This window comes from Macrobrachium nipponense, chromosome 8, assembly GCF_015104395.2.
Source record: "Macrobrachium nipponense isolate FS-2020 chromosome 8, ASM1510439v2, whole genome shotgun sequence".
In the NCBI taxonomy this organism is placed as follows: Eukaryota; Metazoa; Arthropoda; class Malacostraca; order Decapoda; family Palaemonidae; genus Macrobrachium; species Macrobrachium nipponense.
In genome coordinates this window covers 33,943,292-33,967,314 of record NC_087203.1, presented here as the reverse complement: position 1 = coordinate 33,967,314, position 24,023 = coordinate 33,943,292, and the positions used below count along the sequence as shown (strand labels likewise).

General features: G+C 40.7%; 1 protein-coding gene across 1 annotated transcript in view; it reads right to left on the bottom strand.

Annotated features, from left to right (window-relative positions):
* Positions 1-24,023, bottom strand: part of LOC135222666 (glycerol-3-phosphate phosphatase-like) — a 60,456-nt gene that overhangs the window by 18,552 nt on the left and 17,881 nt on the right. Inside the window, exon 3 of the mRNA XM_064260810.1 lies at positions 12,182-12,319. Within this exon, the coding sequence (XP_064116880.1) occupies positions 12,182-12,319 (138 nt within the window). The remainder of the gene's footprint in view (positions 1-12,181; positions 12,320-24,023) is intronic.

The following is a 24,023-nucleotide window of genomic DNA, read 5'->3' as shown; positions in this document are numbered from 1 at the left end:
TCTTACCCCTTCTTGAAGGTCTACGGACCTCTAAAACGTAGAGGTTCTTGATGAAGATGCCCCTCGAAAGGGTTCTCGAACACTTGCCTTTTCCTTCTTAGCCTTGGTAGGGAAGGAAGGGCGAGGTTTTCTTGCCGACTGTGCCAAAAGGTCCTGGGTGGCTTTGGCCGAAAGTGACCTCGAAATGTCCTGCACTCGATGTTTCGGGAACAACTGAGTAGACAGAGGAGCAAACAGCAAAGAAGACCTCTGAGCATGGGAGACCGACTTCGTTAAGAAGGAACAATAAACCGACCTCTTCTTCACGATCCCGGCCCCATAAAGGGAGGCGATTTCACTCGCTCCGTCTCTTACCGACTTGTCCATACAAGACACACACATAAGATCTTCTGGCGAAATTGACTCTGGCACTTCAATTTTCTTGGCTAGGACTCCCAACGACCAATCAAGGAAGTTAAATACTTCTAGCACTCTAAACATACCTTTGAGCAAATGATCCAATTCATTCATTGCCCAAGTCGTCTTAGCAGAGTAAGGGCAGTTCTCCTTGTCGAATCTACCAGCGCCGAAAAATCCGAATCAGCCGAAGACGGTAGACCCAATCCTAAGGGCTCTCCTGTTTCGTACCAGAAACCAGCGCGTCCTGATAACTTCGAAGGAGGAAAAGCGAACATCGTTTTCCCCGCTTCTTCTTTGGAAGCCATCCAGGAACCAAAACTCCTCAGTGCCTTCTTCATTGAAAGAGTTGGCTTCATCCTCACACAAGAAGAACTCTTCGCTGTCTTCGCCGTTGAAAAAAGTGAGTGAGGAGAAGGAGGAGCCGTAGGAGTAAGGGAATCCCCAAAAACTTGTAAAAGTAGCTCTGTAAGCTTCTTGTAAGAAGAGACGGCAGCAGAAGTGTTCGGTTCCTCATCCGAACCTTCTAGGACGTCTTGTCGAGGCGAGCGCGGAAGATCCTTAGGTGACGAAGGGATCCTAGCAGGAGTTGAGCGAGAGGTTGGAGAACGCCCTCTCTTAGAAGAGTTCACATCCACTGGAGAACGATGAGAAGATCTGGGATGTCTACGATAAGACTCCCTCTTCGAGGTATCCGGAATCTCAGCCGAAGGAGAGGTAGGGCTCCTACTCCGAGAATCCTCGGAAATATCCACAGGGCGCTTACGAGGAGGCGAGCGCCTACTATACTCTATGCGCCTATCCTGAGGCGAGCGGCTGCCAGGAGAAGAGCGCCTATCGAGAGCAGAGCGCTTGCGCGGCTCTCCATACCTGTCCAGTTGCGTACGATCAACGGAAGTTCGACTGGAAGGCGAAATGCGCCTACTAGGAGAAGGCTGCTTGCGAGACTCTTGACGTCTAACAAGAGGGTAACATTCAGGAGAAGGGCGCTTCAAAACTAACGAGCGCCTACTTGGAGAAGGGCGCTTCCGGGATTCCTGGTGCCTACCAAGAGACAAACGGTCAGGAGAAGTGCGCCTAGAAGCGGGATAGCGCCTACACGGAGAAGGGCGCTTGAAAGACTCTTGTTGTCTGCCCCTAGGAGAATAATCAGGAGTATGACGCCTTAAAAGAGACGAGCGCCTACTAGGAGATCTATGTGCAGTAGGTTCTTGGCGCCTACCTTGCGGGGAGCGGCTAACAGTAGGCCGTCTATCATGCACACGACTCCTACCAGACTCTAGATGCCTGTCAGGAGAGAAGTCACGATCCGACACTCGAGGAGAGTGACATCTGGAAGAAGAACGCCTACTTGTAGAAGGGCGCCTTCTAGAATCTTGAGGCTGCTGAGGAGAAGTCTCACGCGAGGGAGTTGAAGAAATCGCGTGATGAGCAGGTGCAGTGCGCTTACCGGAAGCGGGAATCCAATCTGGAGAAAAAACTTCTTTCTCCATAGAGCGCCTTGAAATCGAAAGAGAGCCAGGCGAGCGAGGGCGCTCACGCGAGCCCCCACCTTCATACGAAACCTCCCCATATGAAGGAGAACGATCCTCTGAAGAGCGGCGCCTAGATCTCTTGATCGGAAGAGAAACGTCCTTCTTCCTACGTGATCTAACTGCTAGAGAGTCTGCTAGCGCCGTGATCTGAGCTTGAAGTCCCGCGAGTACTCTCGTAGGAGAATCTTCTTGTTCTTCCTCGGAAGCAGGCGCCGAGCGCGGAGCGCAAGAAGAAGAACGATCACAGGATTTCTTGGGTTTCTTCGCCTCCACCGACGATTCTTCCGGAAAAACCTCCGGACTAGAAGCCAAAGGACTGCAGGGAGCCTTCCAAGCCCTCTTCAACGGGCGCGACGCATCCGGGGAGTTCCAACCTCTCTTCGGAGAGGGAGACGACGAAGAGGAGAAGCATTGGCGTAGGAGCTCCTTCTTGTAGCGATCCGAGGCAGCCTGGGAGCGTACTTCAGGATCTGCCGAGGGGACGCCTGACCGGTGGGGGCTCTCCCTAGCCCTCCTGCGGCTTTCGACTTTCCTCCTCCACTGGAACTGGGAGTCTGGAAGAGGTCTAGGCCTAGAGGCACTAAGGAGCCGGTCAGACGCACCCTCCACAACACTGGGGACACTGCACTGATCACTAACACTCTCCTTACCTTCCAACTGACGAATCTTCTGATCCATAGAACGATTCGTGGCTTTCAGAGCTGCCGCCTCCGAAGGCGAATCTTCGGCTTCGGTGCGGGGAGCCGGGGCTGCAACTTGGGAAGAAGGTTCTAATTCTACGTTAGTATTATTAGGATCCACATCCAACTCACTCATTCTAGATCTGCTAGAACTTCTAGAGGAAGCCTTACGCACTCTATCACGTTCCAACTTCCTAACATAAGAAGAGAGAGCCTTATATTCTTCTTCATTCAATCCCTTACATTCACTACAAGGGTTAGCAAAAGAACATTCATTCCCCCTGCATTTCATGCAAACCGTGTGGGGGTCTACCGAAGCTTTCGGCAACCTCACCTTACATCCTTCATTCACGCAAACCCTAAACCAAACTGAAGTTTTAACTACCGAATCTAGATCAGACATCGTTAAAGAAAATCAAACTCAAAATCAAACCGGTCCACAATCAGCGTATGCCAAGCCAAACAAAGCGAATACGTCACCAAAAGAAGTCCAAATTAACTCCAGGCAAGCGAGAATCGAAAACTATCGAGAGGAACCGACAACAGTTGTTATCGTTCCCGCGACAGAGAAAAATCTGACAAGCTTACGGGAGTGGTTCGTACATCCGCCACCCAGCGGCGGGTAAGGTAGACCACCTGACCTACCTGTCGCGTGTGCCGCGAGATTTGAAATTCTGTCGGGAACGTCGGAGACTATAGCTAAGTATATATCTGTCAGGGAAGTTCATGATACAAAAATAGAATCTTTCTAGTAAAGTCCCTCAGAGAATTGAGCACAGGCTCAAATCATGGGCCAGAAAGCCATTTAAGGACTACAGTGGTCCCCCATATGTGTACCAGAACCCCCCGCCCCTTGGAATAGTTGGAACCCCTATAAAAATGCTGAAAACGGTCTATTTTGGTTGGTAAAACTCAAGAAAAACCCACTAAAAATGTTTAAACCTGGTTTTTTAATAGTTTTATCACAAAAAGTGCAGTTTATGATTTAACTGAATAAAAAAAACAGGAATTTCTGGGTACTTCTCATAGAAAAATATTGCAAATAGGCAAATTTCCCATGAATAATGGGTAGATATGGTCCAGAGAGAAATCCACAAATCCAGAGAATGTGAATAAGGGGGGCCCATTGTACTGGCCCCTGTACTATGTCCAGATTCCATGGAACTACTGATACCTCTTTCTGTTTCATGGTGTCAAACAATTATGAGAGCCGACAGATCCTGATTAGAGGTAAGGTCTAACCCTCTCTGTCTTCAGACAGAGCCTAACATGGCCCCATGAAGAACAAGTAGAGGTTAAAAGACGCTTAAACTTCTTGAGGCTCTGCAAGGAGAACGGGTGCCTGACAACCACAGGAGTCTCAGGTCTTGCAAGAAGGTCAAAAGCTGAACGAAACTGAAGACTTCTCAGATTGGTTGAGAGCCAAACTCTGACTCTCCAACAAAGGGGGCCCCAACTGAAAAACACTCCAGACTATCCCAATGACTGAATGATGGACGAGGGCTTTGCAGAGGTTCCTTAAACTTCTTATACGGCACTGGAGGCAAACAAGACATATCCACGGCATGCCTCTTAAGAGGGTGCAATTCACCCACAAAATGCCATTGGCGCCTGGGACTGGAATCGTCGGAACTTGACAAAAACTTGATAGCGTTCAGATACACCTTTCCAACGGTGCCTAGCTGCAACCTGGGAATCAGCAACAGGTTCAGCTGAGAGGGGGCGACTACCCTGGGGGCAGACCCCACTGACCTCCCTTAGGGTACCAGAGTGACTCCTTCAAGGGTTAGAGGAGTCTGTCATTGACCTTTGTCTAGCAGTGGGTGCTAATGAGCTCTCCAAAACACCTATATTTTCCATTAACACTTTCACTTAGGAGGCTATTTGAGCCATAGACTTTCTTGATTTTCACCTCAAGGCTGGTTATGGGGTTGGGTTCAGTGGCATGGAACCAGGAACAGGAGCCGCTTGCGCAGTTGAAGAATTAGGAATAGGATCCACAGAAAAAACAGGCACATTAGGATCAACATCATTATTAGCATTATCAATATCAAAAGCAGATCCCTGGCTAGCTAAAGACTTACTAATTCATCTAGCAGTTACCTTCCTCTTCTTATCCCTAGCCAGTTTGTTTAAATGTGCATTCAACATCTTCCACTTCTTACAGTCCCATTCAGTGCATCTCAATTCAAATGAACATATACTTGTCCTCCACCACTTGTGCATAAAGTATGAGAATCATAAGATTCTTAGGTCAAGCGCGTATTGCAACCTTTGCTGCAATACCTAATGCTCATTGAACTAGTGTCTGACATTCCTAAGAAGTTCACGAAATGTCACAATTGGAAATAAGGTCTAAATCAGTCAGTCACTTTTGAAAAGTCCTAATTCTATCTAATTATGCCAAGGTGGCTAACAAAGAGAATTCTCCACTAAATTGGTGAACAAATACAATCGGAATGATAGTGAATTCCGAACCAAGCTGCTGCTAATAGCTGAAGCACAACCATCAGCCAGGAGAAACAAATTCAGCTCTTTGCCAAGTTGTTCCTCTCTTTCCATGAAAGTGGGCGGCATGGTCTTTGTCACCTAACCCAAAAATAATAAGCGCAACCTGTGAATTTCAAGTTTTTAGTTGCCGAGTGAGTGAAACTCAAAGCAATGTAATTATTGGGTAAGTTGCTTATATAAAATGCTATTTTCAAAACCTGGGTAAGATTCATTCAAAGCTTTGTAAACATTGAACTGCAGTACATTTGTTTTTTACATCAGGAAGCTGTTTCTTTGTAGTGAAAACTTATCAATAGCGTTCATCAAGCTACAAGCATTGAATGACCTCAGAGGTCCCAGGGATAGGCCATTTGGTCTAAATTCTGTATTTCAGTCCATTTCATTTCATTCTATCATGCATTAATCCAAATATCAGTGAAATACACAGCAATTTTTTTAGCATAATTTTTGTTAGAAATCCAACAAAATACTGTAAATACATAACTGCAAACTGGAAAAACACTACCATGCATATTCAATTCAATAAGTATGCCCTACACCAAACCCTCTAGTCATGATACCATAAAGCTTATAAATTATAAAAATAACAACACATCAAGCCATCAGATGAAGACAGCCAGGCCTCGCCTATGCACAGTGTTCCTAGAAACAATAACATGGTCTACCTGTTTCAATGCCATGCTCAAGGATGCCCCACCACTTATACTGAGATGACCTTGATGCATCTCTCCAAGGGGAATGAGTGCCACAATCAAAATGGTATCATCAGAGGGCACTACCAGAACAGCACAATATCAGACTGACCTGTCAAGTCAGCCTGATATGAATTCCATCAAAGCACACAGGACAGCTGCTGCCTAAACATCCAAGACACACTCAATATCTCAAAAGAAAACCCCTTCCTCAACATAACATAGACACCACTCCCTCTCCCTACAACTACACATAAGGAAACATAATTAAATAACAATCACATTTCATAACACATCAACAACCATGACCCCCAGCCAGATGCACTAAAGGACCACCACCCTTCATAAGCAGTTACCTGGTTCAAGTAGGAGAGCTACCAGAGAACTTCCCTATAGAATTAAAACCACTTTCACACCAGCTACCTCTGCATGAATGCGACAATAACTCCACCTTATCTTCTGTGAGAAGAATAAAGGACTATTATTGTAAGATCGTTCTGGTTCTAGGTAGTATTTTGACTACCAGAACTCTGACCCTGGTATTTTTGCTCCCTGTATGTTGAGCACTAGTTAACTGCTACTTTGTTTAGTTCACATTCAGTTATCGGACTCCCAGAAATGAATAGACTATTAAAATTTTTGCACAATTTCAAATAAACTCAAACCAGTATTCATGACATTAAGAATATTTCTCATTATGCCATTCAGAATATTTTTAAGTTAACTTTCCTCTTATTTATGATAATGACAGCAAAATGTATTCTTTATATATTTACTGTATCAACAATAAAAGTAATTGATGAATGACCCTAGAAAGGTCATTAAATAAAAAAAAAATGACCAGCCATGGTTTGTTTGTATGGTGCTTTTACATTGCATGGAACCAGTGGTTATTCAGCAACGGGACCAACGGCTTTTCGTGACTTCCGAACCCCGTCGAGAGTGAACTTCTATCACCAGAAATACACATCTCTCACTCCTCAACGGAATGGCTGAGAATCGAACCCGCGACCACCGAGGTGGAACGCTAATACCATACCAACTACGCCGCTGAGGCGCTTCCAGCCATGGTTTGATAATACATGTAGAAGAGCTTACATGACAGACCAAATTCAACTCGTGGAGACTAAATCGTTCACATGAAAATTAAACCATTTTTGTTGAGTCTCACCATGCTGCATATAGAAGTTATCAGTTAGCTGTGAGAAATTACAATAATCCGTTAAACAAGAAATGAAGGAATTATTCAGCCTCATCTGCAGTGGACCAAACTGGTATCATCTATCTTTGGGTAGGGCTCCCCTTCCATTTCTCCACTAATAGATGATGGTAGATTGGTTACTGGCCCTAAGGAAAAAGCTGAACTACTTCGTCAGGCTTTCGAAGGTAAGCAGTCACCTGAGAATGTCCTTCTCTCTGATACTTTTCATCCTAAACCCATTCTTGCAAAATTTGCACTTTGCCTGGGGATGTTAAGAAAATTCTTGATAATCTTGATAGCTGAGGTAGAGATGATCCCGATGGTTTCTTCCCTTTGTTTTTTAAAAAGGTTTCTAGTGAGATGTCTCCCATGATTAGTAGATTCTATGGATTTTTATATCGACAAAGTATCTTTGTAGATGAGTGCAAGCTTAGTAATACAGTGCCTGATCCAAAGAATGGCATATCAGTACAATGCAGTAACTACATGCCAATTTCTATTCTCCCTGTGCTCTCCAAAGTTGCTGAAAAACTTATTTTTAAGCCTCTATATAAGTATAGTACATCACAAAGCACTTATTTATAAATTTCTGATTCTAAGAGTGGGTGGATATGTTTGAGGTTTACTTCACGATTTCCGTACAGGTAGGCAGCAACCGCTTGCTGTTCATGGGATTTTTAGCAAACCAGGACCTATTGTGTCACAGTCCCACAGGCTAGTGTTCTTGGTCTACTGTTATTTTTAATGTATACAAATGATATGGTTGTTGGCCTGGAAAACAAGATTGTTCAATATGCTAATGATGCAACACTTGTGGGTGTAGTAAAGTTTCCATTTATGATAAATGAAGTTGCCCTTGCCCTCAATCATGACATGGAGCGGATTAGTTTTCTTTGTTTGTATGGTGTTTTTACGTTGCATGGAACCAGTGGTTATTCAGCAACGGGACTAACGGCTTTATGTGACTTCCGAAACACATTGAGAGTGAACTTCTATCACCATAAATACACATCTCTCACACCTCAATGGAATGCCAGAGAATCAAATTCACGACCACCAAGGTGGCTGGAGCGGATTAGTGAACTGTGTAGTCGGTGGGGTATAAGGCTAAACTCCAATAAGACAAAAACACTGTTGATTAGCGGATCTTGTATAGAGTTTCCACCCCATCCTCCCTTTTAGGTGGATGGGACTCTGCTGAATGAGGCAAAACCTTTAACTACTATTCTAAGCCTAACTTTTGACATTTTCTTTTGAGAAACATCTAATGAAAGAGTCAGTATATTGTACAAAATGCCTCATATTTAGAACAGTGATAACATCAATGCAACCTGTTTTAGATCTTTTGTCCTTCCTTTACTATAATACTGTTTTCTGGTATGGATGTTTGTTTCTGCTAGAGATTAATCTCTTTTAGACAGAGTTGTTCATGCTGGTATGTTTCCATTTCCTAATATTATCAGTTATGACTTGGACCATCGAAAAACGGTCTCTTGATTGTCAAATTTTCATGAGTTTTATTTTAAAAGAGACCTTTCACATTCACAGTTGATAACCAGATTTGCTGAACAGCAGCACCAACATGCAGTAAATGTGCCTTGCTTTAGAACTTCTTGGTTTCAGAGGTTCTTTATTCCTCATACCATTGGACTGTGGAACCGTTTCCCTGAAGATTTTGTGCAATGGGAACTTCAAAAGTTCGAGCAAAGATGCAATGCCTTTAGTACTCCCCTAATGTTATTCTCCTTGCAAGTTAATAGTACATTACTATCTCTTAATGTATTAAATTATTAACTGTTTCTTCTTTATTAAATGAGACCTCTTTTTATATTTCCCTTTACCTTCTCTTCTTTCTAATGAACACCATACTCTTAGGAAGCTTGAATTTAAAGTCAATGGCCCCTGTGGGCTTGTTCCATATCAGCTGGGTTCATCTTCATAATAATAATAATATAACTAGTGTGAAATTTAATTTAAAAAGGTACTAAAAGATTTTAAAAATATAGGTCTCCATACCGTAGTATCCTAGCTACTGCTCTCACGAACTTTTTTCTTCTGTGGATCATACTGCAAAATCATATTTGTCAAATGTTGTTCAATTCCTTGTAGTAGTACTTCCTTTTAACTGGTATTTCCATACCACCTCCAAATAGATCTCTCTTAGTTGGGCAAAGTGCTCTTTTACAAATACTATTGGGATGAACACCAAAAACAGTACACTTTGAAGTGAATAATGGTACCCTTCTACATTGTTCTTGGTGCAAGGAAGATCTTGTAAAGGGAATAGGGGTGCTTTCTCCGTCAGCGATTACCTCTGCCTCTATCACTACCACTATAACATGCTTTAATCAACCACACCATCCATCAGAAGTAATGAAACAACAGGAAACACCTAACCTTAATACTAAATTCAATATCTGTGATATCTTTCCCTAAAACCGCACTCAACCACCTTTCAGTAAATGCTTTGAGATAAGTAAAAGTAAAAAAAGGCATGCTGAAAGAGATGCATTTGGAAAATGATTGCAAACACAATTCATATGAGCTTTTTCAAAATCGGTCATGTTGCCCTGAAAGTTTAAATTGGGAAGTAATTCCTAAAGTTTGTAAAAAGTCAATTGTATGTTTCTTCCATCTTGTCTTGGAGGAAGACAAATACCCTTGGTATACTGACTATCTGAATATGTAATGTAAATAGCTGATGATATATTTTAGGTAAACACTCAAAAGTTAAGTCATCAACCAAATGTGTTGAAGTCATCAAATAATTGTCCTTTATCCAATGCAAAGATGAGTAATCTGCTTTCATCAATTTCACCACTATGTATTGAACTGTAGAAAGACTTCACAACTGTCAAACAACCTAAATTCATCAGGGAATTTAACGCCACTTCTACTTACAGGAAGTGGGGGAACAGCTTCATTCAACTAATGTGCAATTTCTGTATGTCCTGACTTCAGCATGCAAGAGAGGTAACCTAACTTTCTTCTTCACCTAAGGATGCAATAATTGCTGCAACAAATGATCAAAAAGTTTCTTGCCTTCAGTGCAGTAGCCTTCAACTCCATTAAGGTCTCACAAATTTTTGGTTTCGTAACATGAACTGTGATGATGTTCATCAACACACTTCACTAAGGTGTATAGTTATTTTTTTCTGTTAATGTATGTAGGTATGCTTTGCAACTCTTCACTGCACACTAACAATAAATTTTTGATTCATCAGCGTTTGTTTTCGGTCTTTCTTTCATCCACCACATCAAATTGTATAATTTCAATTTCCTAAATACAGGCAGTCCCCGGGTTACGACGGGGGTTCCGTTCTTGAGACGCGTCGTAAACCGAAAATCGTCGTAAGCCGGAACGACGCTTGGAAATATGTCTTAAACTAATAAAAAAGTTATAAAAACCTTACTTGTAATCCTTTGGTTACACTACATGTTGTTTCCTGTAGTTTTATGTACAACCTGGAGTTATTTTCATAAAAGAATGCTGGTTCTTGAAGGTAAAAACTATTGTAATCCTCAGGTGACACTACATTCTTGAAGTTTTATGTACAACCTGGAGTGATTTTGCCAAATCTTGAGGGCTACAAGAACAGCTGATTACTATTTACGTATCATATAGACTAATTAAAGTAAACGTATCTTTAAATAGGCTTATATTATTAGTATCAACAAAACATTTACTGGCATGAGTTTTTGGATAGTACTTGGAATTTGTGTTGTAATCTAACCAGAAACTTCGTTTTGTTATTATTACTGGAAACAAGCAATGATTTTTTCATTATTTGCGTTTTGGACTGTTATATGTAAACTTTGCACACAGCAAGCTAGTATGTATTCATTCGCTCGGAAACTAGTTCCGCATATGAGGCGTCACTAAAAAACATCGAAAAATACGACATAAAAAGTGTCGAAAATCATCATAACCTCAAAATTTTTGTTGTAATCTAACCAGAAACTTATTTTTAATAATATACTGTGCTAAACTATAAAGGATTTTTATCATAGTATGCGTTTTTAAAAGCGTCGTTAACTCGGAGCGTCGGAAGCGTCAGCGTCGTAACCTTGGAACAAGCGCCGTAACCCACGACGGATTTTTCCATTGAATATTTAAGAAAAAGCGTCGTAACCTCGGAACGTCGTAAGCCGGAACCGTCGTAACCCGGGGACCGCGTGTAAGGGAATTGCCCTAAATGCTCTCTTAAATAAACTATTTGTTTATTCTGGTTAAATTACCAGGTGTTAAAGAAAATGAATTTCAATTTACTACCAGGAAAGAAATTACCAAAATAAAAAAAAACCATGAGTCTGCATACCAGCAAATTATCTCTCCACAATAGAAATAGGAATTATTTGAATAATAAACATTGTAATAAATTAAAACTGCTGATGCAGTCCTAATTTTCCATATTATTTAAGCCAACAAACATTGATTAACCATGAAATACTTACTGCACTGAAGAGACTCATGTATTACCAATCCAAAAGTTCTTCACTCTTCTAATCATTGCTCTTTCCTGCAGTCAACACTTATTTCCATTCCTTTTCTCTGGCTTAAAACCAAAAGCCTTGGCAATTTTTAAAACAGAGAATACACCTTACCACTTTCAACTCAACCAGATAGAGAACTGATATATGAAATATAAAAAACAATACATATAATTTTTATAAGAACCACAGAATAGTATAGACAGTACACAGACAAACTAACATCAAAGAAAGAGGAGTGCAGAGTTTGACCTAAAGATACTTCGCACAGATTGGCTACATGCACAGGAGTACTGGTGTGCTATTGGTTAGCCCCTAATAACCTCATGCAACTTTCATCTCCAACACCCATGCTCAAAGAGGTGGCACTTGACTTTTGCTGCCAAAATTTACACACTCCTAGATCAATCTTCACAAACCCAAGATGTAATTTTTGTATAAGGATCTTTTACCTTAATTGCAGTCAACATTTTGCAGTAAAAAAGTTTGAATCTGTTAGAGGAACAGTTAAAACACCACATGCAAAGCATCAAGGATGGCACTTGGCTTTGTTTTGCTTCTGATCACCTAAATTATGCCTTGCAGGCATAACTAGACAAAATTAATACATTATTATATAAAGATAAAAATATATAATGAGATGAAAAGAGAACACCTAGATGGTATCAAACTTACTCCAACTCCAGTAGTTCGAACTCCAACTTTGTTCATTTCTTCTGCAAGACCTGGTGAACCAATCACATAAACCTTCTTCTGGAAACCGATTTCCTTTAAATACTGAGCAAGAATAAATGGAGCACTAAGAATGTGATCCTGTAAAGAGAAAATAGTACCTGTAACTGTACTAACTGCAGAAATCAAACAATGACTAATAAAAAAAAATATAACAAACACAATTATAAAGGGGAAAATTTTAGTGTCTTTACAGTATTGTTAAGTAGATCATTAACAGAATACAAACCATAGAGGGTCAAATTCTTACTCCAAACTTGAAAACAAGTGATTTCTGTCCAAATCAGAACCTTTTTCAACATCTTACACAGGTCTTCTTATAATTAATATTATGCAGAACATGTTTTTCATAAGACTTCACTGATATTTAAAAAATATCAGACACTTGAAAACCCAGTTGTAACAATTATATGTACGTAGTCCCTACTACAAAGAAACAGCCCATATTGAGAGACAATGTGACTTGAGCCATAAATCCTCACTTCCTGCAATCATACAAATTATTTGATGGGCTAAAGAACAGACACTCTAGTGTAAAAATAAAATTGTTTAATAAATTTTAATTTAGCTACAATATAACATCCTTAAGTTCACTGTGAGACTGATTAACCAAAAGATATAAATCTTTTAATCAATTTGTATTTTTCATAGCGAACAAACCTTCGATTCTTAACAATAGGATAATCTTCTTGTGCCAGCTGGAAACCAGTTAAAAACAATCAAAGACTGTAAAGCAAAGGATCTGTGGCATCTGGCAACTCGTACGTATATAAGGCGGAAGCTGGTCACCGATCGGGTATAGAACCCCGTGACGCATCAGTCTTTCTGGGAGAAAGAGAGAGGGGTGGCTAAAATTACAACCTCAGGTTTGTTAGCTATGAAAAATACAAACTGATTTTAAAAATTTTCATTCGTTCATACGCGGAACAAACCTTCGGTCTTAACAATAGGATAGGCTTATACTTGGAGATACAAGTACCCTAAACCAGCTGGGAGTTTATCCCATCTGACCACCCTTCCTAGTAGAACGAGTTCTAAAGAAGGGGATCCAAGCCCGTGAGAGAATAGACAATCAGATATCCAAAAACAGAGCATTCTGGGTTAAACCACAATGATATATGACAGGATTCATTGCATTCCAGGAAGATACAGAAAATTCTGCCTGTTCAAGCAACAAACCATGCAAGCCACAGGGGTTTGTCACCACTCCTCACTTCCCTTGCCAAAGAGAGAGGTAGTCACTACTGAATAGCAGATTTGTCTATTGTATATTAACAATACAAAACCTAGGATGAAACGTAAGAGGGGTGGCTAGAAGTAGGCAGTCAATGTTAAGACCTCAGGTTTGTTAGCTATGAAAAATACAAATCAATTGAAAATTTGTCATTTGTTCATGCGCGGAACAAACCTTCGATCTTAACAATAGGATAGACTTACATTTGGAGGGAGGTACAAGAATCCTGAACCAACTGGAGGTTCGGCACGCCTGATCATTCTTCTTAGAAATAAGAATTCTAAAGAAGAGGACCTAAGTTTTCGAGATGTTAGATATGTGGATATCTAACACTAAGTCCACTGGGTTTAAATACAATTAAACATGTCCGGATTCATTGCATATGTACATGGAAAAGTAAAAAAAAACTATATCTATTCAAGCAATAAACAATGTTAGCAACAAATCATGTTAGCCACACTCCTCACTCCCCTTGCTGAAGAGAGGAGTTGAAACTACTGAGAAGCAGATTTGTATGTTGCATGGAACATAAAAAGTGCTGTAACAGTATGCCTGCGACGCTCATCTACATCAAGCCAGCTCCAGTGCATGATGTGTCTATTCTTCAAACTGCCCGTAAGTATGAATAAATGAGAAAAAGGAAAGAGACCAGTCATCTCACTCATTCCTTACTCCACGCAATCATCTTAGGCAAGATACAAACTGTACAGCCAGGGGCACTGGACGAGTCACACTTGTTGAACAGCCACCATTGGACCCAAGGAAAAAATGTCTAAGGATCTGTGGGCAGCATTCTTCAGGTAGAAGATAGTGAAAGTGGTTTGATGCAGTCAGGAACCAGCATTCAAAATCCAATGAACATATAAGTTCTTCTAAATTGCCAGGGAGGAACCTAATCCTCTGGTGTCATGTGCTTCTGCATGCACCTAATTGGTGACAGAACTTGACAATGAGGAGTAGACTTGCCTAATCACCTAGTGTAGTAAAACAAAAGGGTATTCTAGGATACCTCTTTCTTGACCTGGCTTGTGTTAACAAAGTCTACAACATCCAAACTCTAGGTAACAAGACCTTCAGATAACAACACAGTGCTTTGATGGGTCAAAGCAGAAACTCTTGAAGGTTACTGATAAACTCCACACCATAAGGAATGGGAGAGGAGGCAAAGCTGTCATCGTAAACCGTGGGAATCTGGGTCTTAGCCACAAATTCTGGGGGAAATTCGAAAGCTACTGACCCCAAACCATTGCAAGCCTACATCAAGCCTGACCCTGAAGCTCTCCAATTCTTTCAAGAAAGCCACAGTCAGAAGGAAAACAAGTTTCTAAAGTTTCCTGTAAGACAATTGATGTTTGTTTGTATGGTGTTTTTACGTTGCATGGAACCAGTTGTTATTCAGCAACGGGACCAACGGCTTTACGTGACTTCCGAACCACGTCGAGAGTGAATTCTATCACCAGAAATACACATCTCTCACTCCTCAATGGAATGGCCGAGAATCGAACCCGCAACCACCGAGGTGAGAAGCAGACACCAAACCAACCACGCCACTGAGGCGCAAGAGACAATTGATGCATAGGCTCAAAGGAGTTTGAGAGAGACTACTCAGTACCAGAGGAAGGTCCCACGTAGGAGGACTGAGTTTCCTAGGCAAACAAGACCACTCAAAGCTCTTGAACCACATAGCGAATCCTCAGGGCGTAGTGACGTCCACGTCCTTCAGATGAAGTAATCACAAGTCAGCCCTGTAGCTCCTCACCAGTATCAACAGAAAGAACTTCCTCTGTTTTGAAAAATATCCAGAAAAATATCACAGCAGCAGACGGCTCATCTTGTATACGGCTGATGAAGATCCTCGCAAGTACTAGCCTCACATCTGAGTTGCTACTCTGCAGGAAAGATCTCTCTCTTAAAAGAGATAGTACTGAAGAGACTCCAGACATGAAGAGATAAAAATCCTAGTGATTGGTGACATTTTTTCACATGAGACTAGCAAAGAAGGTTGTGCTAAGGCGGAATCTCTCTCTTGGCCATGTCCACTTAGTTTGGAGCCACAAGGAACTACTAGGGTCTGCCTAAGAATTTGGAGCCTGACAAAGGGAGTTCCTCTTAATTTGCCCCCTCCGGATCTGCTCCTGTACTCGGTCAACTCCTCTGAAGGGCTTGGAGCGTATGGGACAAACAACTCCCCTTCATGTTGGTGGTGTTGATCACAACTTTCCTGGCAATTTGGAAGATTCAAGAAAAGGAGATGGGGCATTCCCAGAGCGTTCCCAGTAGGCAGAAGGGAGTCCTCCACCCCAACAAACAAATGTGGGACCATGAACAGTATACCTCTAGCTTCCTGTTGAACAGTGAAGTGAAGAGGTCTAACATGGGTCTTCTCCAAGTAGACAGAGGAGACAATAGGATAACCCAAGGGGATGTCTTATGAAAATATGCTCAGTGCAGATACATTCTAAATATCCTACTTATCCTACTGTCAACTTGTGCACTGACAGAGTAATTGTACTGTATACAGGAGGAGATGTCCTTGCACTGCCAAAAGACCATGCATTTCTAACAGAGGAGACATCCTATGATGCTAGGACACAAAGATTCCCTCCATGAAAGCCTACAACACCAAGAAATTAAGGGAGAAAACTAGTGAGGTCGATGAAATAATGAGAATAATACACACCACCTATATCACAGAAACAAATAACTTGGCATATGCAGGAGCAAGACTGTAGCAGAACTGATGGGGATACGAACACCAACACCACAAGCACAACCAACCCAACAGAAACCACAACAGCAACCGCCTTGGAAAACGCGCCTGGAAAAACAAATCATGATGATGCGATCTGACTTGAGTAAACTGAAAGGGATGACAGAAAAAAGGCTACGAAGCAAGAAAACAAGGGAGGAACTGAACGAGAAATACAAAGTACAGGAGAGGGGACTAAATAACACAATAGAAGATGTAAAACAGAGGCTTACGGCCCAAAGCACTTAAGATCCAACGGTACATGAACAGGAATAAGGCCGCACAGAACAAACTATTCAGAACCAACCAGAAAAGACTATACAGCCAACTAAGAAGGGAAGACAACCACCAAGAAATTCCTGAAGCCGAACCAAGTAACAGACTCTGGGAAAACATATGGAGCAATCTGGTATCATACAACAAACATGCAACATGTCAAGGCAGAAGAAACAGGGAGAATAAAACAAAGATTCACTGAGATCACGACAGACACAATCAGACACCAACTAAAGATATTGCCCAACTGGAAAGCCCCAGGTCCCAATGAAGTCCATGGATACTGGCTCAAAAGCTTCAAGGCCCTACACCCACGAATAGCAGAACAACTCCAGCATTGTATCACATATCACCATGCGCCAAGATGGATGACCACAGGAAGAACATCCTTAGTACAGAAAGACAAGAGTAAGGGAAGTATAGCCAGTAACTACAGGCCTATCACCTGCCTACCAATAATGTGAGTTACCATGGTATCATCAGTGAAAGGCTATACAACCATCTAGAGGATACAAACACCATCCTTCACCAACAGAAAGGCTGCAGAAGGAAGTGTAGGGGCACAAAAGACCAGCCCCTGATGGACAAAATGTTAATGAAGAACAGTAGGAGAAGGAAAACTAGCCTAAGCATGGCATGGATTAACTATAAGAAAGCCTTTGTTATAATAGAATGCCTGAAAATATATGGGGCAGAGGAAAACACCATCAGTTTCCACAAAAATTCAATGCGCAACTAGAATACAATACTTACAAGCTCTGGAATAAGACTAGCTGAGGTTAATGTCAGGAGAGGGATTTTCCAGGGCGACTCACTGTCCCCCACTACTCTTCGTAGTAACCATGATTCCCATAACAAAAGTACTGCAGAAGATGAATGCTGGGTACCAACTCAAGAAAAGAGGCAACAGAATTAACCATCTGATCTTCATGGACGACATCAAATTGTATGGTAAGAGCATCAAGGAAATAGATACCCTAATCCAGACTGTAACGATTGTATTTGGGACATCAGGATGGAGTTCGAATAAGAAAAATGTGCCTTGGTCAATATGCAAAATGGCAAAGTAACAAGGACTGAAGGGATAAAGCTACCAGATGGAAGCAACATCAAACACATAGATGAGACAGGATACAAATACCTGGGAATAATGGAAGGAGTGGATATAAAACACCAAGAGATGAAGGACACGATCAGGAAAGTATATATGTAGACTCAAGGCGATACTCAAGTCAAAACTCAACACTGGAAATATGATAAAAGCCATAAACGCATGGGCAGTACCAGTAATCAGATATAGCGCAAGAATAGTGGAATGGACAAAGGCAGAACTCTGCAGCACAGACCAGAAAACTAGGAAACATGATAATACACAAAGCACTACACCCAAGAGCAAATAGGGAAAGACTATACATTACACGAAAGGAAAGAGGGAGAGGACTACTAAGCATAGAGGCCTGCGTCAACATCAAGAACAGAGCACTGGGACAATATCTGAAAACCAGTGAAGACAAGTGGCTCAAAAGTGCATGGGAAGAAGGACTGATAAAAGTAGACGAAGACCCAGAAATATAGAGAGACAGGAGAATGACAAACAGAACAGAGGAATGGCACAACAAACCAATGCATGGACAATACATGAGACAGACTTAAGAACTAGCCAGCGATGAAACATGGCATTGGCTACAGAGGGGAGAGCTCAAGAAGGAAACTGAAGGAATGATAACAGCGGCACAAGATCAGGCCCTAAGAACCAGATATTTTCAAAGAACGATAGATGGAAGTAACATCTCTCCCATATGTAGGAAGTGCAATGCAAAAAATGAGACCATAAACCACATAGCAAGCGAATGTTCCATACTTGCACAGAACCAGTACAAAACGAGGCATGATTCTGTGGCAAAAGCCCTCCACTGGAGCCTGTGCAAGAAATACCAGCTACCTTGCAGTAATAAGTGGTACGAGCACCAACCTGAAGGAGTGATAGAAAATGATCAGGCAAAGATCCTCTGGGCCTATGGTATCAGAACTGATAGGGTGATACGTGCACATAGACCAGACGTGACATTGACTGACAAAATCAAGAAGAAAGTATCACTCGATGTCGCAATACCATGGGACACAAGAGTTGAAGAGAAAGAAAGGGAAAAAATGGATAAGTCTCAAGTCCTGAAAATAGAGATAAGGATATGGGCTATGCCAGTGGAAATTGTACCCATAATCATAGGAACACTAGGCACAATCCCAGGATCCCTGAAAAGGAATCTGGAAAAACTAAAGGCTGAAGGAGCTCCAGGATTCATGCAGGAGTGTGTGATCCTAGAAACGCGCACATAGTAAGAAAAGTGATGGACTCTAGGGAGGCAGGATGCAATCCAGAACCCCTCACTATAAGCACCACCCAGTCGAATTGGGGGACTGTGGTAGACCAACAACAACAAAAATAATAATAATTAATAACAATAATAATAATAATATATAAAAATGGATGTATGTATATATGTATGCATGTGTATGTATGTATTCATGTATACATGTATGTGTGTGTTCCAGCATAACTCTGAAATGCATTGAGCAACTTCAACCAAACTTGGTATACATATGACTTACTATCTAGAAAAGAATACTGTGGTAAGACATCATTGGCACCTGAAGTGGTGGGGGTAGGAAGGGGGTGACATGTAAAAATAACTGAAAATGACAGATATTAATGTCTACTCCAATGTTTTCAAGGTAGCCAAGATAAATAGTGACAACCCCGATACCCTTTAAGTCCCAATTCAGCCCCGATAGGAAGGTGGGGCGAGAAGAGATGAAAAATAAAATGTCAAAAATGACAGATATCAGTGTCTAACCCATAGTTTTCAAGGTCGCTGAGGTGAACAGTGAGACTCCTGATGCCCTAAGTCCAAGTTCAGTCCCAATAAGAATGGGAGTGAGAAGAGGTGAAATATAAAATGTCAAAAATGCTGGGCAATGTAATTGAAGCAACTATCTTAACAAGAGAGAGAGAGAGAGAGAGAGAGAGGACCCCGAGAGAGAGAGCGAGAGAGAGAGAGAGAGAGAGAGAGAGAGAGAGAGAGAGAGAGAGAGAGAGAGAGAGAGAGAGATTTAGTTTATCAGTTTCCACTCAGTTTCCCAGGCAGTGCCCAGTTGGTCAGCTAGTAATATAATAATAGTAAAAGTTTTATATGAACTTTTGAAAATTCAGCTACATTTTGTAATATTACTCACTTTACAAAAATTACCATGGGCCATTTAACATAAACTACATTGTCTTGCACACCTTAAAATATTTCCCAATAAAATAAAATACTCACCAAACAGTGGGAACCAAATTCAAAGTGACCCTTACATGTCCAAAAGGTGAACTGTCAAAAAATATACTGGAAGACCCTTTCTTACACTGAAATTACCTACATAAAAATTTGAAAAGCTCTTAACCTTTCAAAAACAATGTTAGAAATACTATACTATCTTAAAAAACTGAAAAGAGTTAGACATCTTGCGATAACAATATTGCAAAATTATCTCAAGACAAATTTTTCAGTGCAAATGCATTACTTAATACTCTAACCCAGTTTGGTGGGCCACAAAATTGGGCTATAATATAATCAATGGGTTCATGGAGAAACAAAAAACAGCTGAATATATTACCAAGACATTACTACATGTACTCGTAAGGAAGATTACAAAATCATCTTGAAAGCCTAAGACATGTAAGGCACTTATAAACCCTTCATAACATATCCTGAGCTCAAGAAAATATGCATGGTCATCAAGGAAGTACCACACCAGACCATCAAATGTGGTCAATACAGGAACAAAGGTTGGAAACCACTAAACAAAAGCTATTTCACTTTCATTCCTTTTTTATAAAAAATGTAAATGTGGAAATGTATTAAAAAGTAAACAAAACATTATGGCTGCCAACAAAGACAGTTCAGCCTAAAACCAGAAAACTTATCAGTAGCAGTAAAGAATACCAAGACTACTATGCAAAGAACCCATTAAAGTACAAACAATAAAAAAAAACACCCATACAACAAATTATACTAACCGTAAAGGGACACAAACTAAGAGTATTGATGGCATGCAACCAGCAAAAGCAGAAGAGGTGCTTTAACATTTTTATAAAAGTGAACTCACACTTCTAGTTTTGTCACTCAAAACTTCTACTGACCTTGCCAGGAACAAGTGGCCAATTCCCTAAAACAAATAAAAATTTATATATGTTACATGTCTGTACATCAAGACATAGAATCATAATGCATTAATACCTGAGTGGAAAACAAGGTAGATACAAATCTTTAAAAAAAGCAACTGAAACAGCCATGAAAATTCAGAACAAGACCAACAAGGTTATAAAATACAAACATGCCATATTTGAGACTGTATTTTCACACATCTACAAAATATTCTGTCCAAATGTCACATAAAAGGCATAAGAGGTTCAGTGTATTGTACTAGAAAACTGAATTACTTGAAAATACAAAGATTTTTACCCTTTAGCTACTCAAAACTCATTGAACCTTATATGCTTCAATATCCATGTGCAGGATGAAGCAGGGAGATGTGACATTGCTTGTAAATGGTTTAACTACATGCAGCTACAGTTCACCAAATGTCTACTATAGTAGATTCACATCAACCGTGCATCTGATGTCTAGGCTAGTCCCTTATGACACTCCTGATTGGCTGTTCAGAGAGAAAACTCTTCAGAACAAGCAGACAAAAGATGTAGAAAAGGATGATCGATATAATGAGGGTGAGAAGATGTCTAGAAATAAAATCCCATATATAAAGACCCAGGTTTGTATGTTAGGAAAAATAGAAATTAGTTGAAAAATTTGTCATTTTTAATCAAGTGTGTGTGCAAAAGATGAACAATTTTTAATTAATTTGTATTTTTCATAACCAACAAACCTAGTCTTAACATAAGGGAAAATTCTCTAGCACCTGCTGGAATCCGATTAAAACAGTTAAAGGATTGGTGGCATTGGGAGTAGCCAAGATGGTGATGAGGATTAAAATTGACACATTTTTTGAGTAATTTCTATTTTTCCTAACTTACAAACTTGGGTCTTGACACAAAGGATTCTATTTCTAGACGTCTTCTCACCCTCATTATATCGAACATCCTTTTTCTACATCTTTTGTCGGCTTGTTCTGAAGTGTTTTCTCTGAACAAGCACTTTTCCTTTTGACTACACAATTACTTGGAAAGTTGTAATGTTTTAATCTTTCAGATGACGCAAAGATTAAGAAACACCAAGATAGAGGAAGGTTTTCGTGCTACATTGTGATGGATACCCCTCTCTTGTCATGAGGAAGAAGCAGAGGTTGATGTTACAGGACCTTTAGACAGAGTTTCCAATTTCGACAAGTTGTCTCCAGGACTAGTAGCTGTTCTGTCTACACATACGTTCCAGTCTACGGTTCTTGCTCCATCTCAAGGAGGGGTGGGGAGGATGAGAGTTGGCATTTCTACGCTTCCTCCCCTCCTCTCATTCCTGTTTTGAAAGATGACAAATTCCAGGAAGCTTTCCTTAATGAAGTTCCTTCACCTCCCTTGTTCTTTTTGTCATCATATGCTGTATCACAGTTCCTCTTTCTTTCTTCCCTTCAGAAGATTACATTGTGGCTGGAGAAAGACAAGTCACCATCAGAGCTGCAGACAATCAGCTGCATTCTGCCAGTCGTTTCGGTTTGGGTGTGTGTGCTTTGTTGCTGTGTGTTCATAGCTTCCAGAGCTACTTCATCCCACCCAGCTTTCGATGTTGGATTTGTGGAAGTCAAGTCTTCTCCTAAAACGCTGGATTTGCAGAAGTCGAGCCTTCTCCTTCAAGCTTTTTCCTTTGGTGTCTGAGTAGTTCCTAGAGTACTGGGACTTCTCTTCGCTGCTTTTTTCCTTCAAGAACAGTTCCTGGTTGCTGTTTCCGGATGTCTAGGCTAACAATATACTCTCTAAGGAAGAAAGAATTCACAGCTGTGCAGTGTTGCACGACCTTGTTTTTTGCCTCGTGTTGTAAGAGGAAGAAGAGAGCCACCCGGGGTAAGCAGATATAGCCTTGCCCTTGTCACAGTGTTGCATGACTCTTTAATGAAAGAACATCCACATAGAACAGAATGACAAATACAGTCAAGCATAAGCATCACAGTCTGATGACTGAATAGCTACTCAGTTGTGGACCATTGACAAAACAAGCTCCAGGATGCTTGGTTACCACCCCGCTAGGGTGATATTAACAGACTCATTTAAATGACAAATTTTTCCACATTATAATAGACACACAAGAGAATTATCTCTAGATAAAGAATTTTGACATACTTGTAGCTCACATAAGAATATTTTAATACCACAATAAACATATACAATGTATGTGTCAACCACTAATGTGAGGCAGGATAAAGTGCCACTAAACCAAAGGCCTAGGGGAAAAAAAACTACAAAAGGAAAAGCGTTACAAAAAAATTTATTGGTGTCCACCAGGGAGATAGGGTTGGGCTTAGAGGTGGGAAAAGTAACACAAAAAAAAACCAAGGGAGCCCTTTAACATTTTCCAACAATTGATGTAGGAAAGCTTTTACTGGGGGGAAGTGTGTCAAGAACTGGCAATTTGTGGTAGTTTTGTGACTAACTTTTGTCAATATTTACTCCGTAGGAGAGCCAAGATGTAGCACTCTATTTCAGACATTTCATTCACCCTCAATGAACATGGTTAAGAGTTTGCTGTTCCCAAGTTTAGCATGCACAGTTTTGTTGTTAGGCATGGTTTTCTTATGACAATGAAGAATGCAAGAAACAAGCATTTTACACAGATTGCTGAAATAACAATATCCCCTACCAAACTCAAAACAGATTTTAAAAGCATTTCAATTAATGGAAGACACACAGACAAGTGGCCTATCTTCATGCAGATCTATTCAGATGATCTACTTTGTACCATGTTCCGGGTCTCACTGAAATCCCTTCAACAAACAGAGGTAGCTGCAATGTGTGAGCGACCAATAACGGAGCCATATGTTCTAAACAAATGGGTGGTCTATCTTCATGCACATGTATACATAATGAGCTACCTTTATACCAAGTATGACTGAAATCCCTCAATAATGCTGGAGGAATTGCAATGACAATCTAAGAATGTCAGTCATTTTAACCATGAAGACAACTAACCTTAGTGCCAAATAAGAGCCCATCATTAGTGGATTATGAACTTAAAGTATGTATGAAGTCCCTATTTCTATGGGTTCACAAGTTATGCACAAGGTTAGCATAGTGCACAAACAAACAGAACAACACGTAAGCAGGTAAATGAATTTCCTGTTTAACCAGTGTGATAGCTATCCCTTCAACCATGTAAGAGGAGTAAAATATGTATAATAAACCAATGGACAAACCAATGGACATCCAGACAGAACAAGTTTACTTCATACTCATCCATAACAAGTGATTTACAGTGTTTGTACAAGTCTGGCTAAAGTGCATTCAAAGAAGTTGGAGAAATTGTGATAAAAGCGTTATC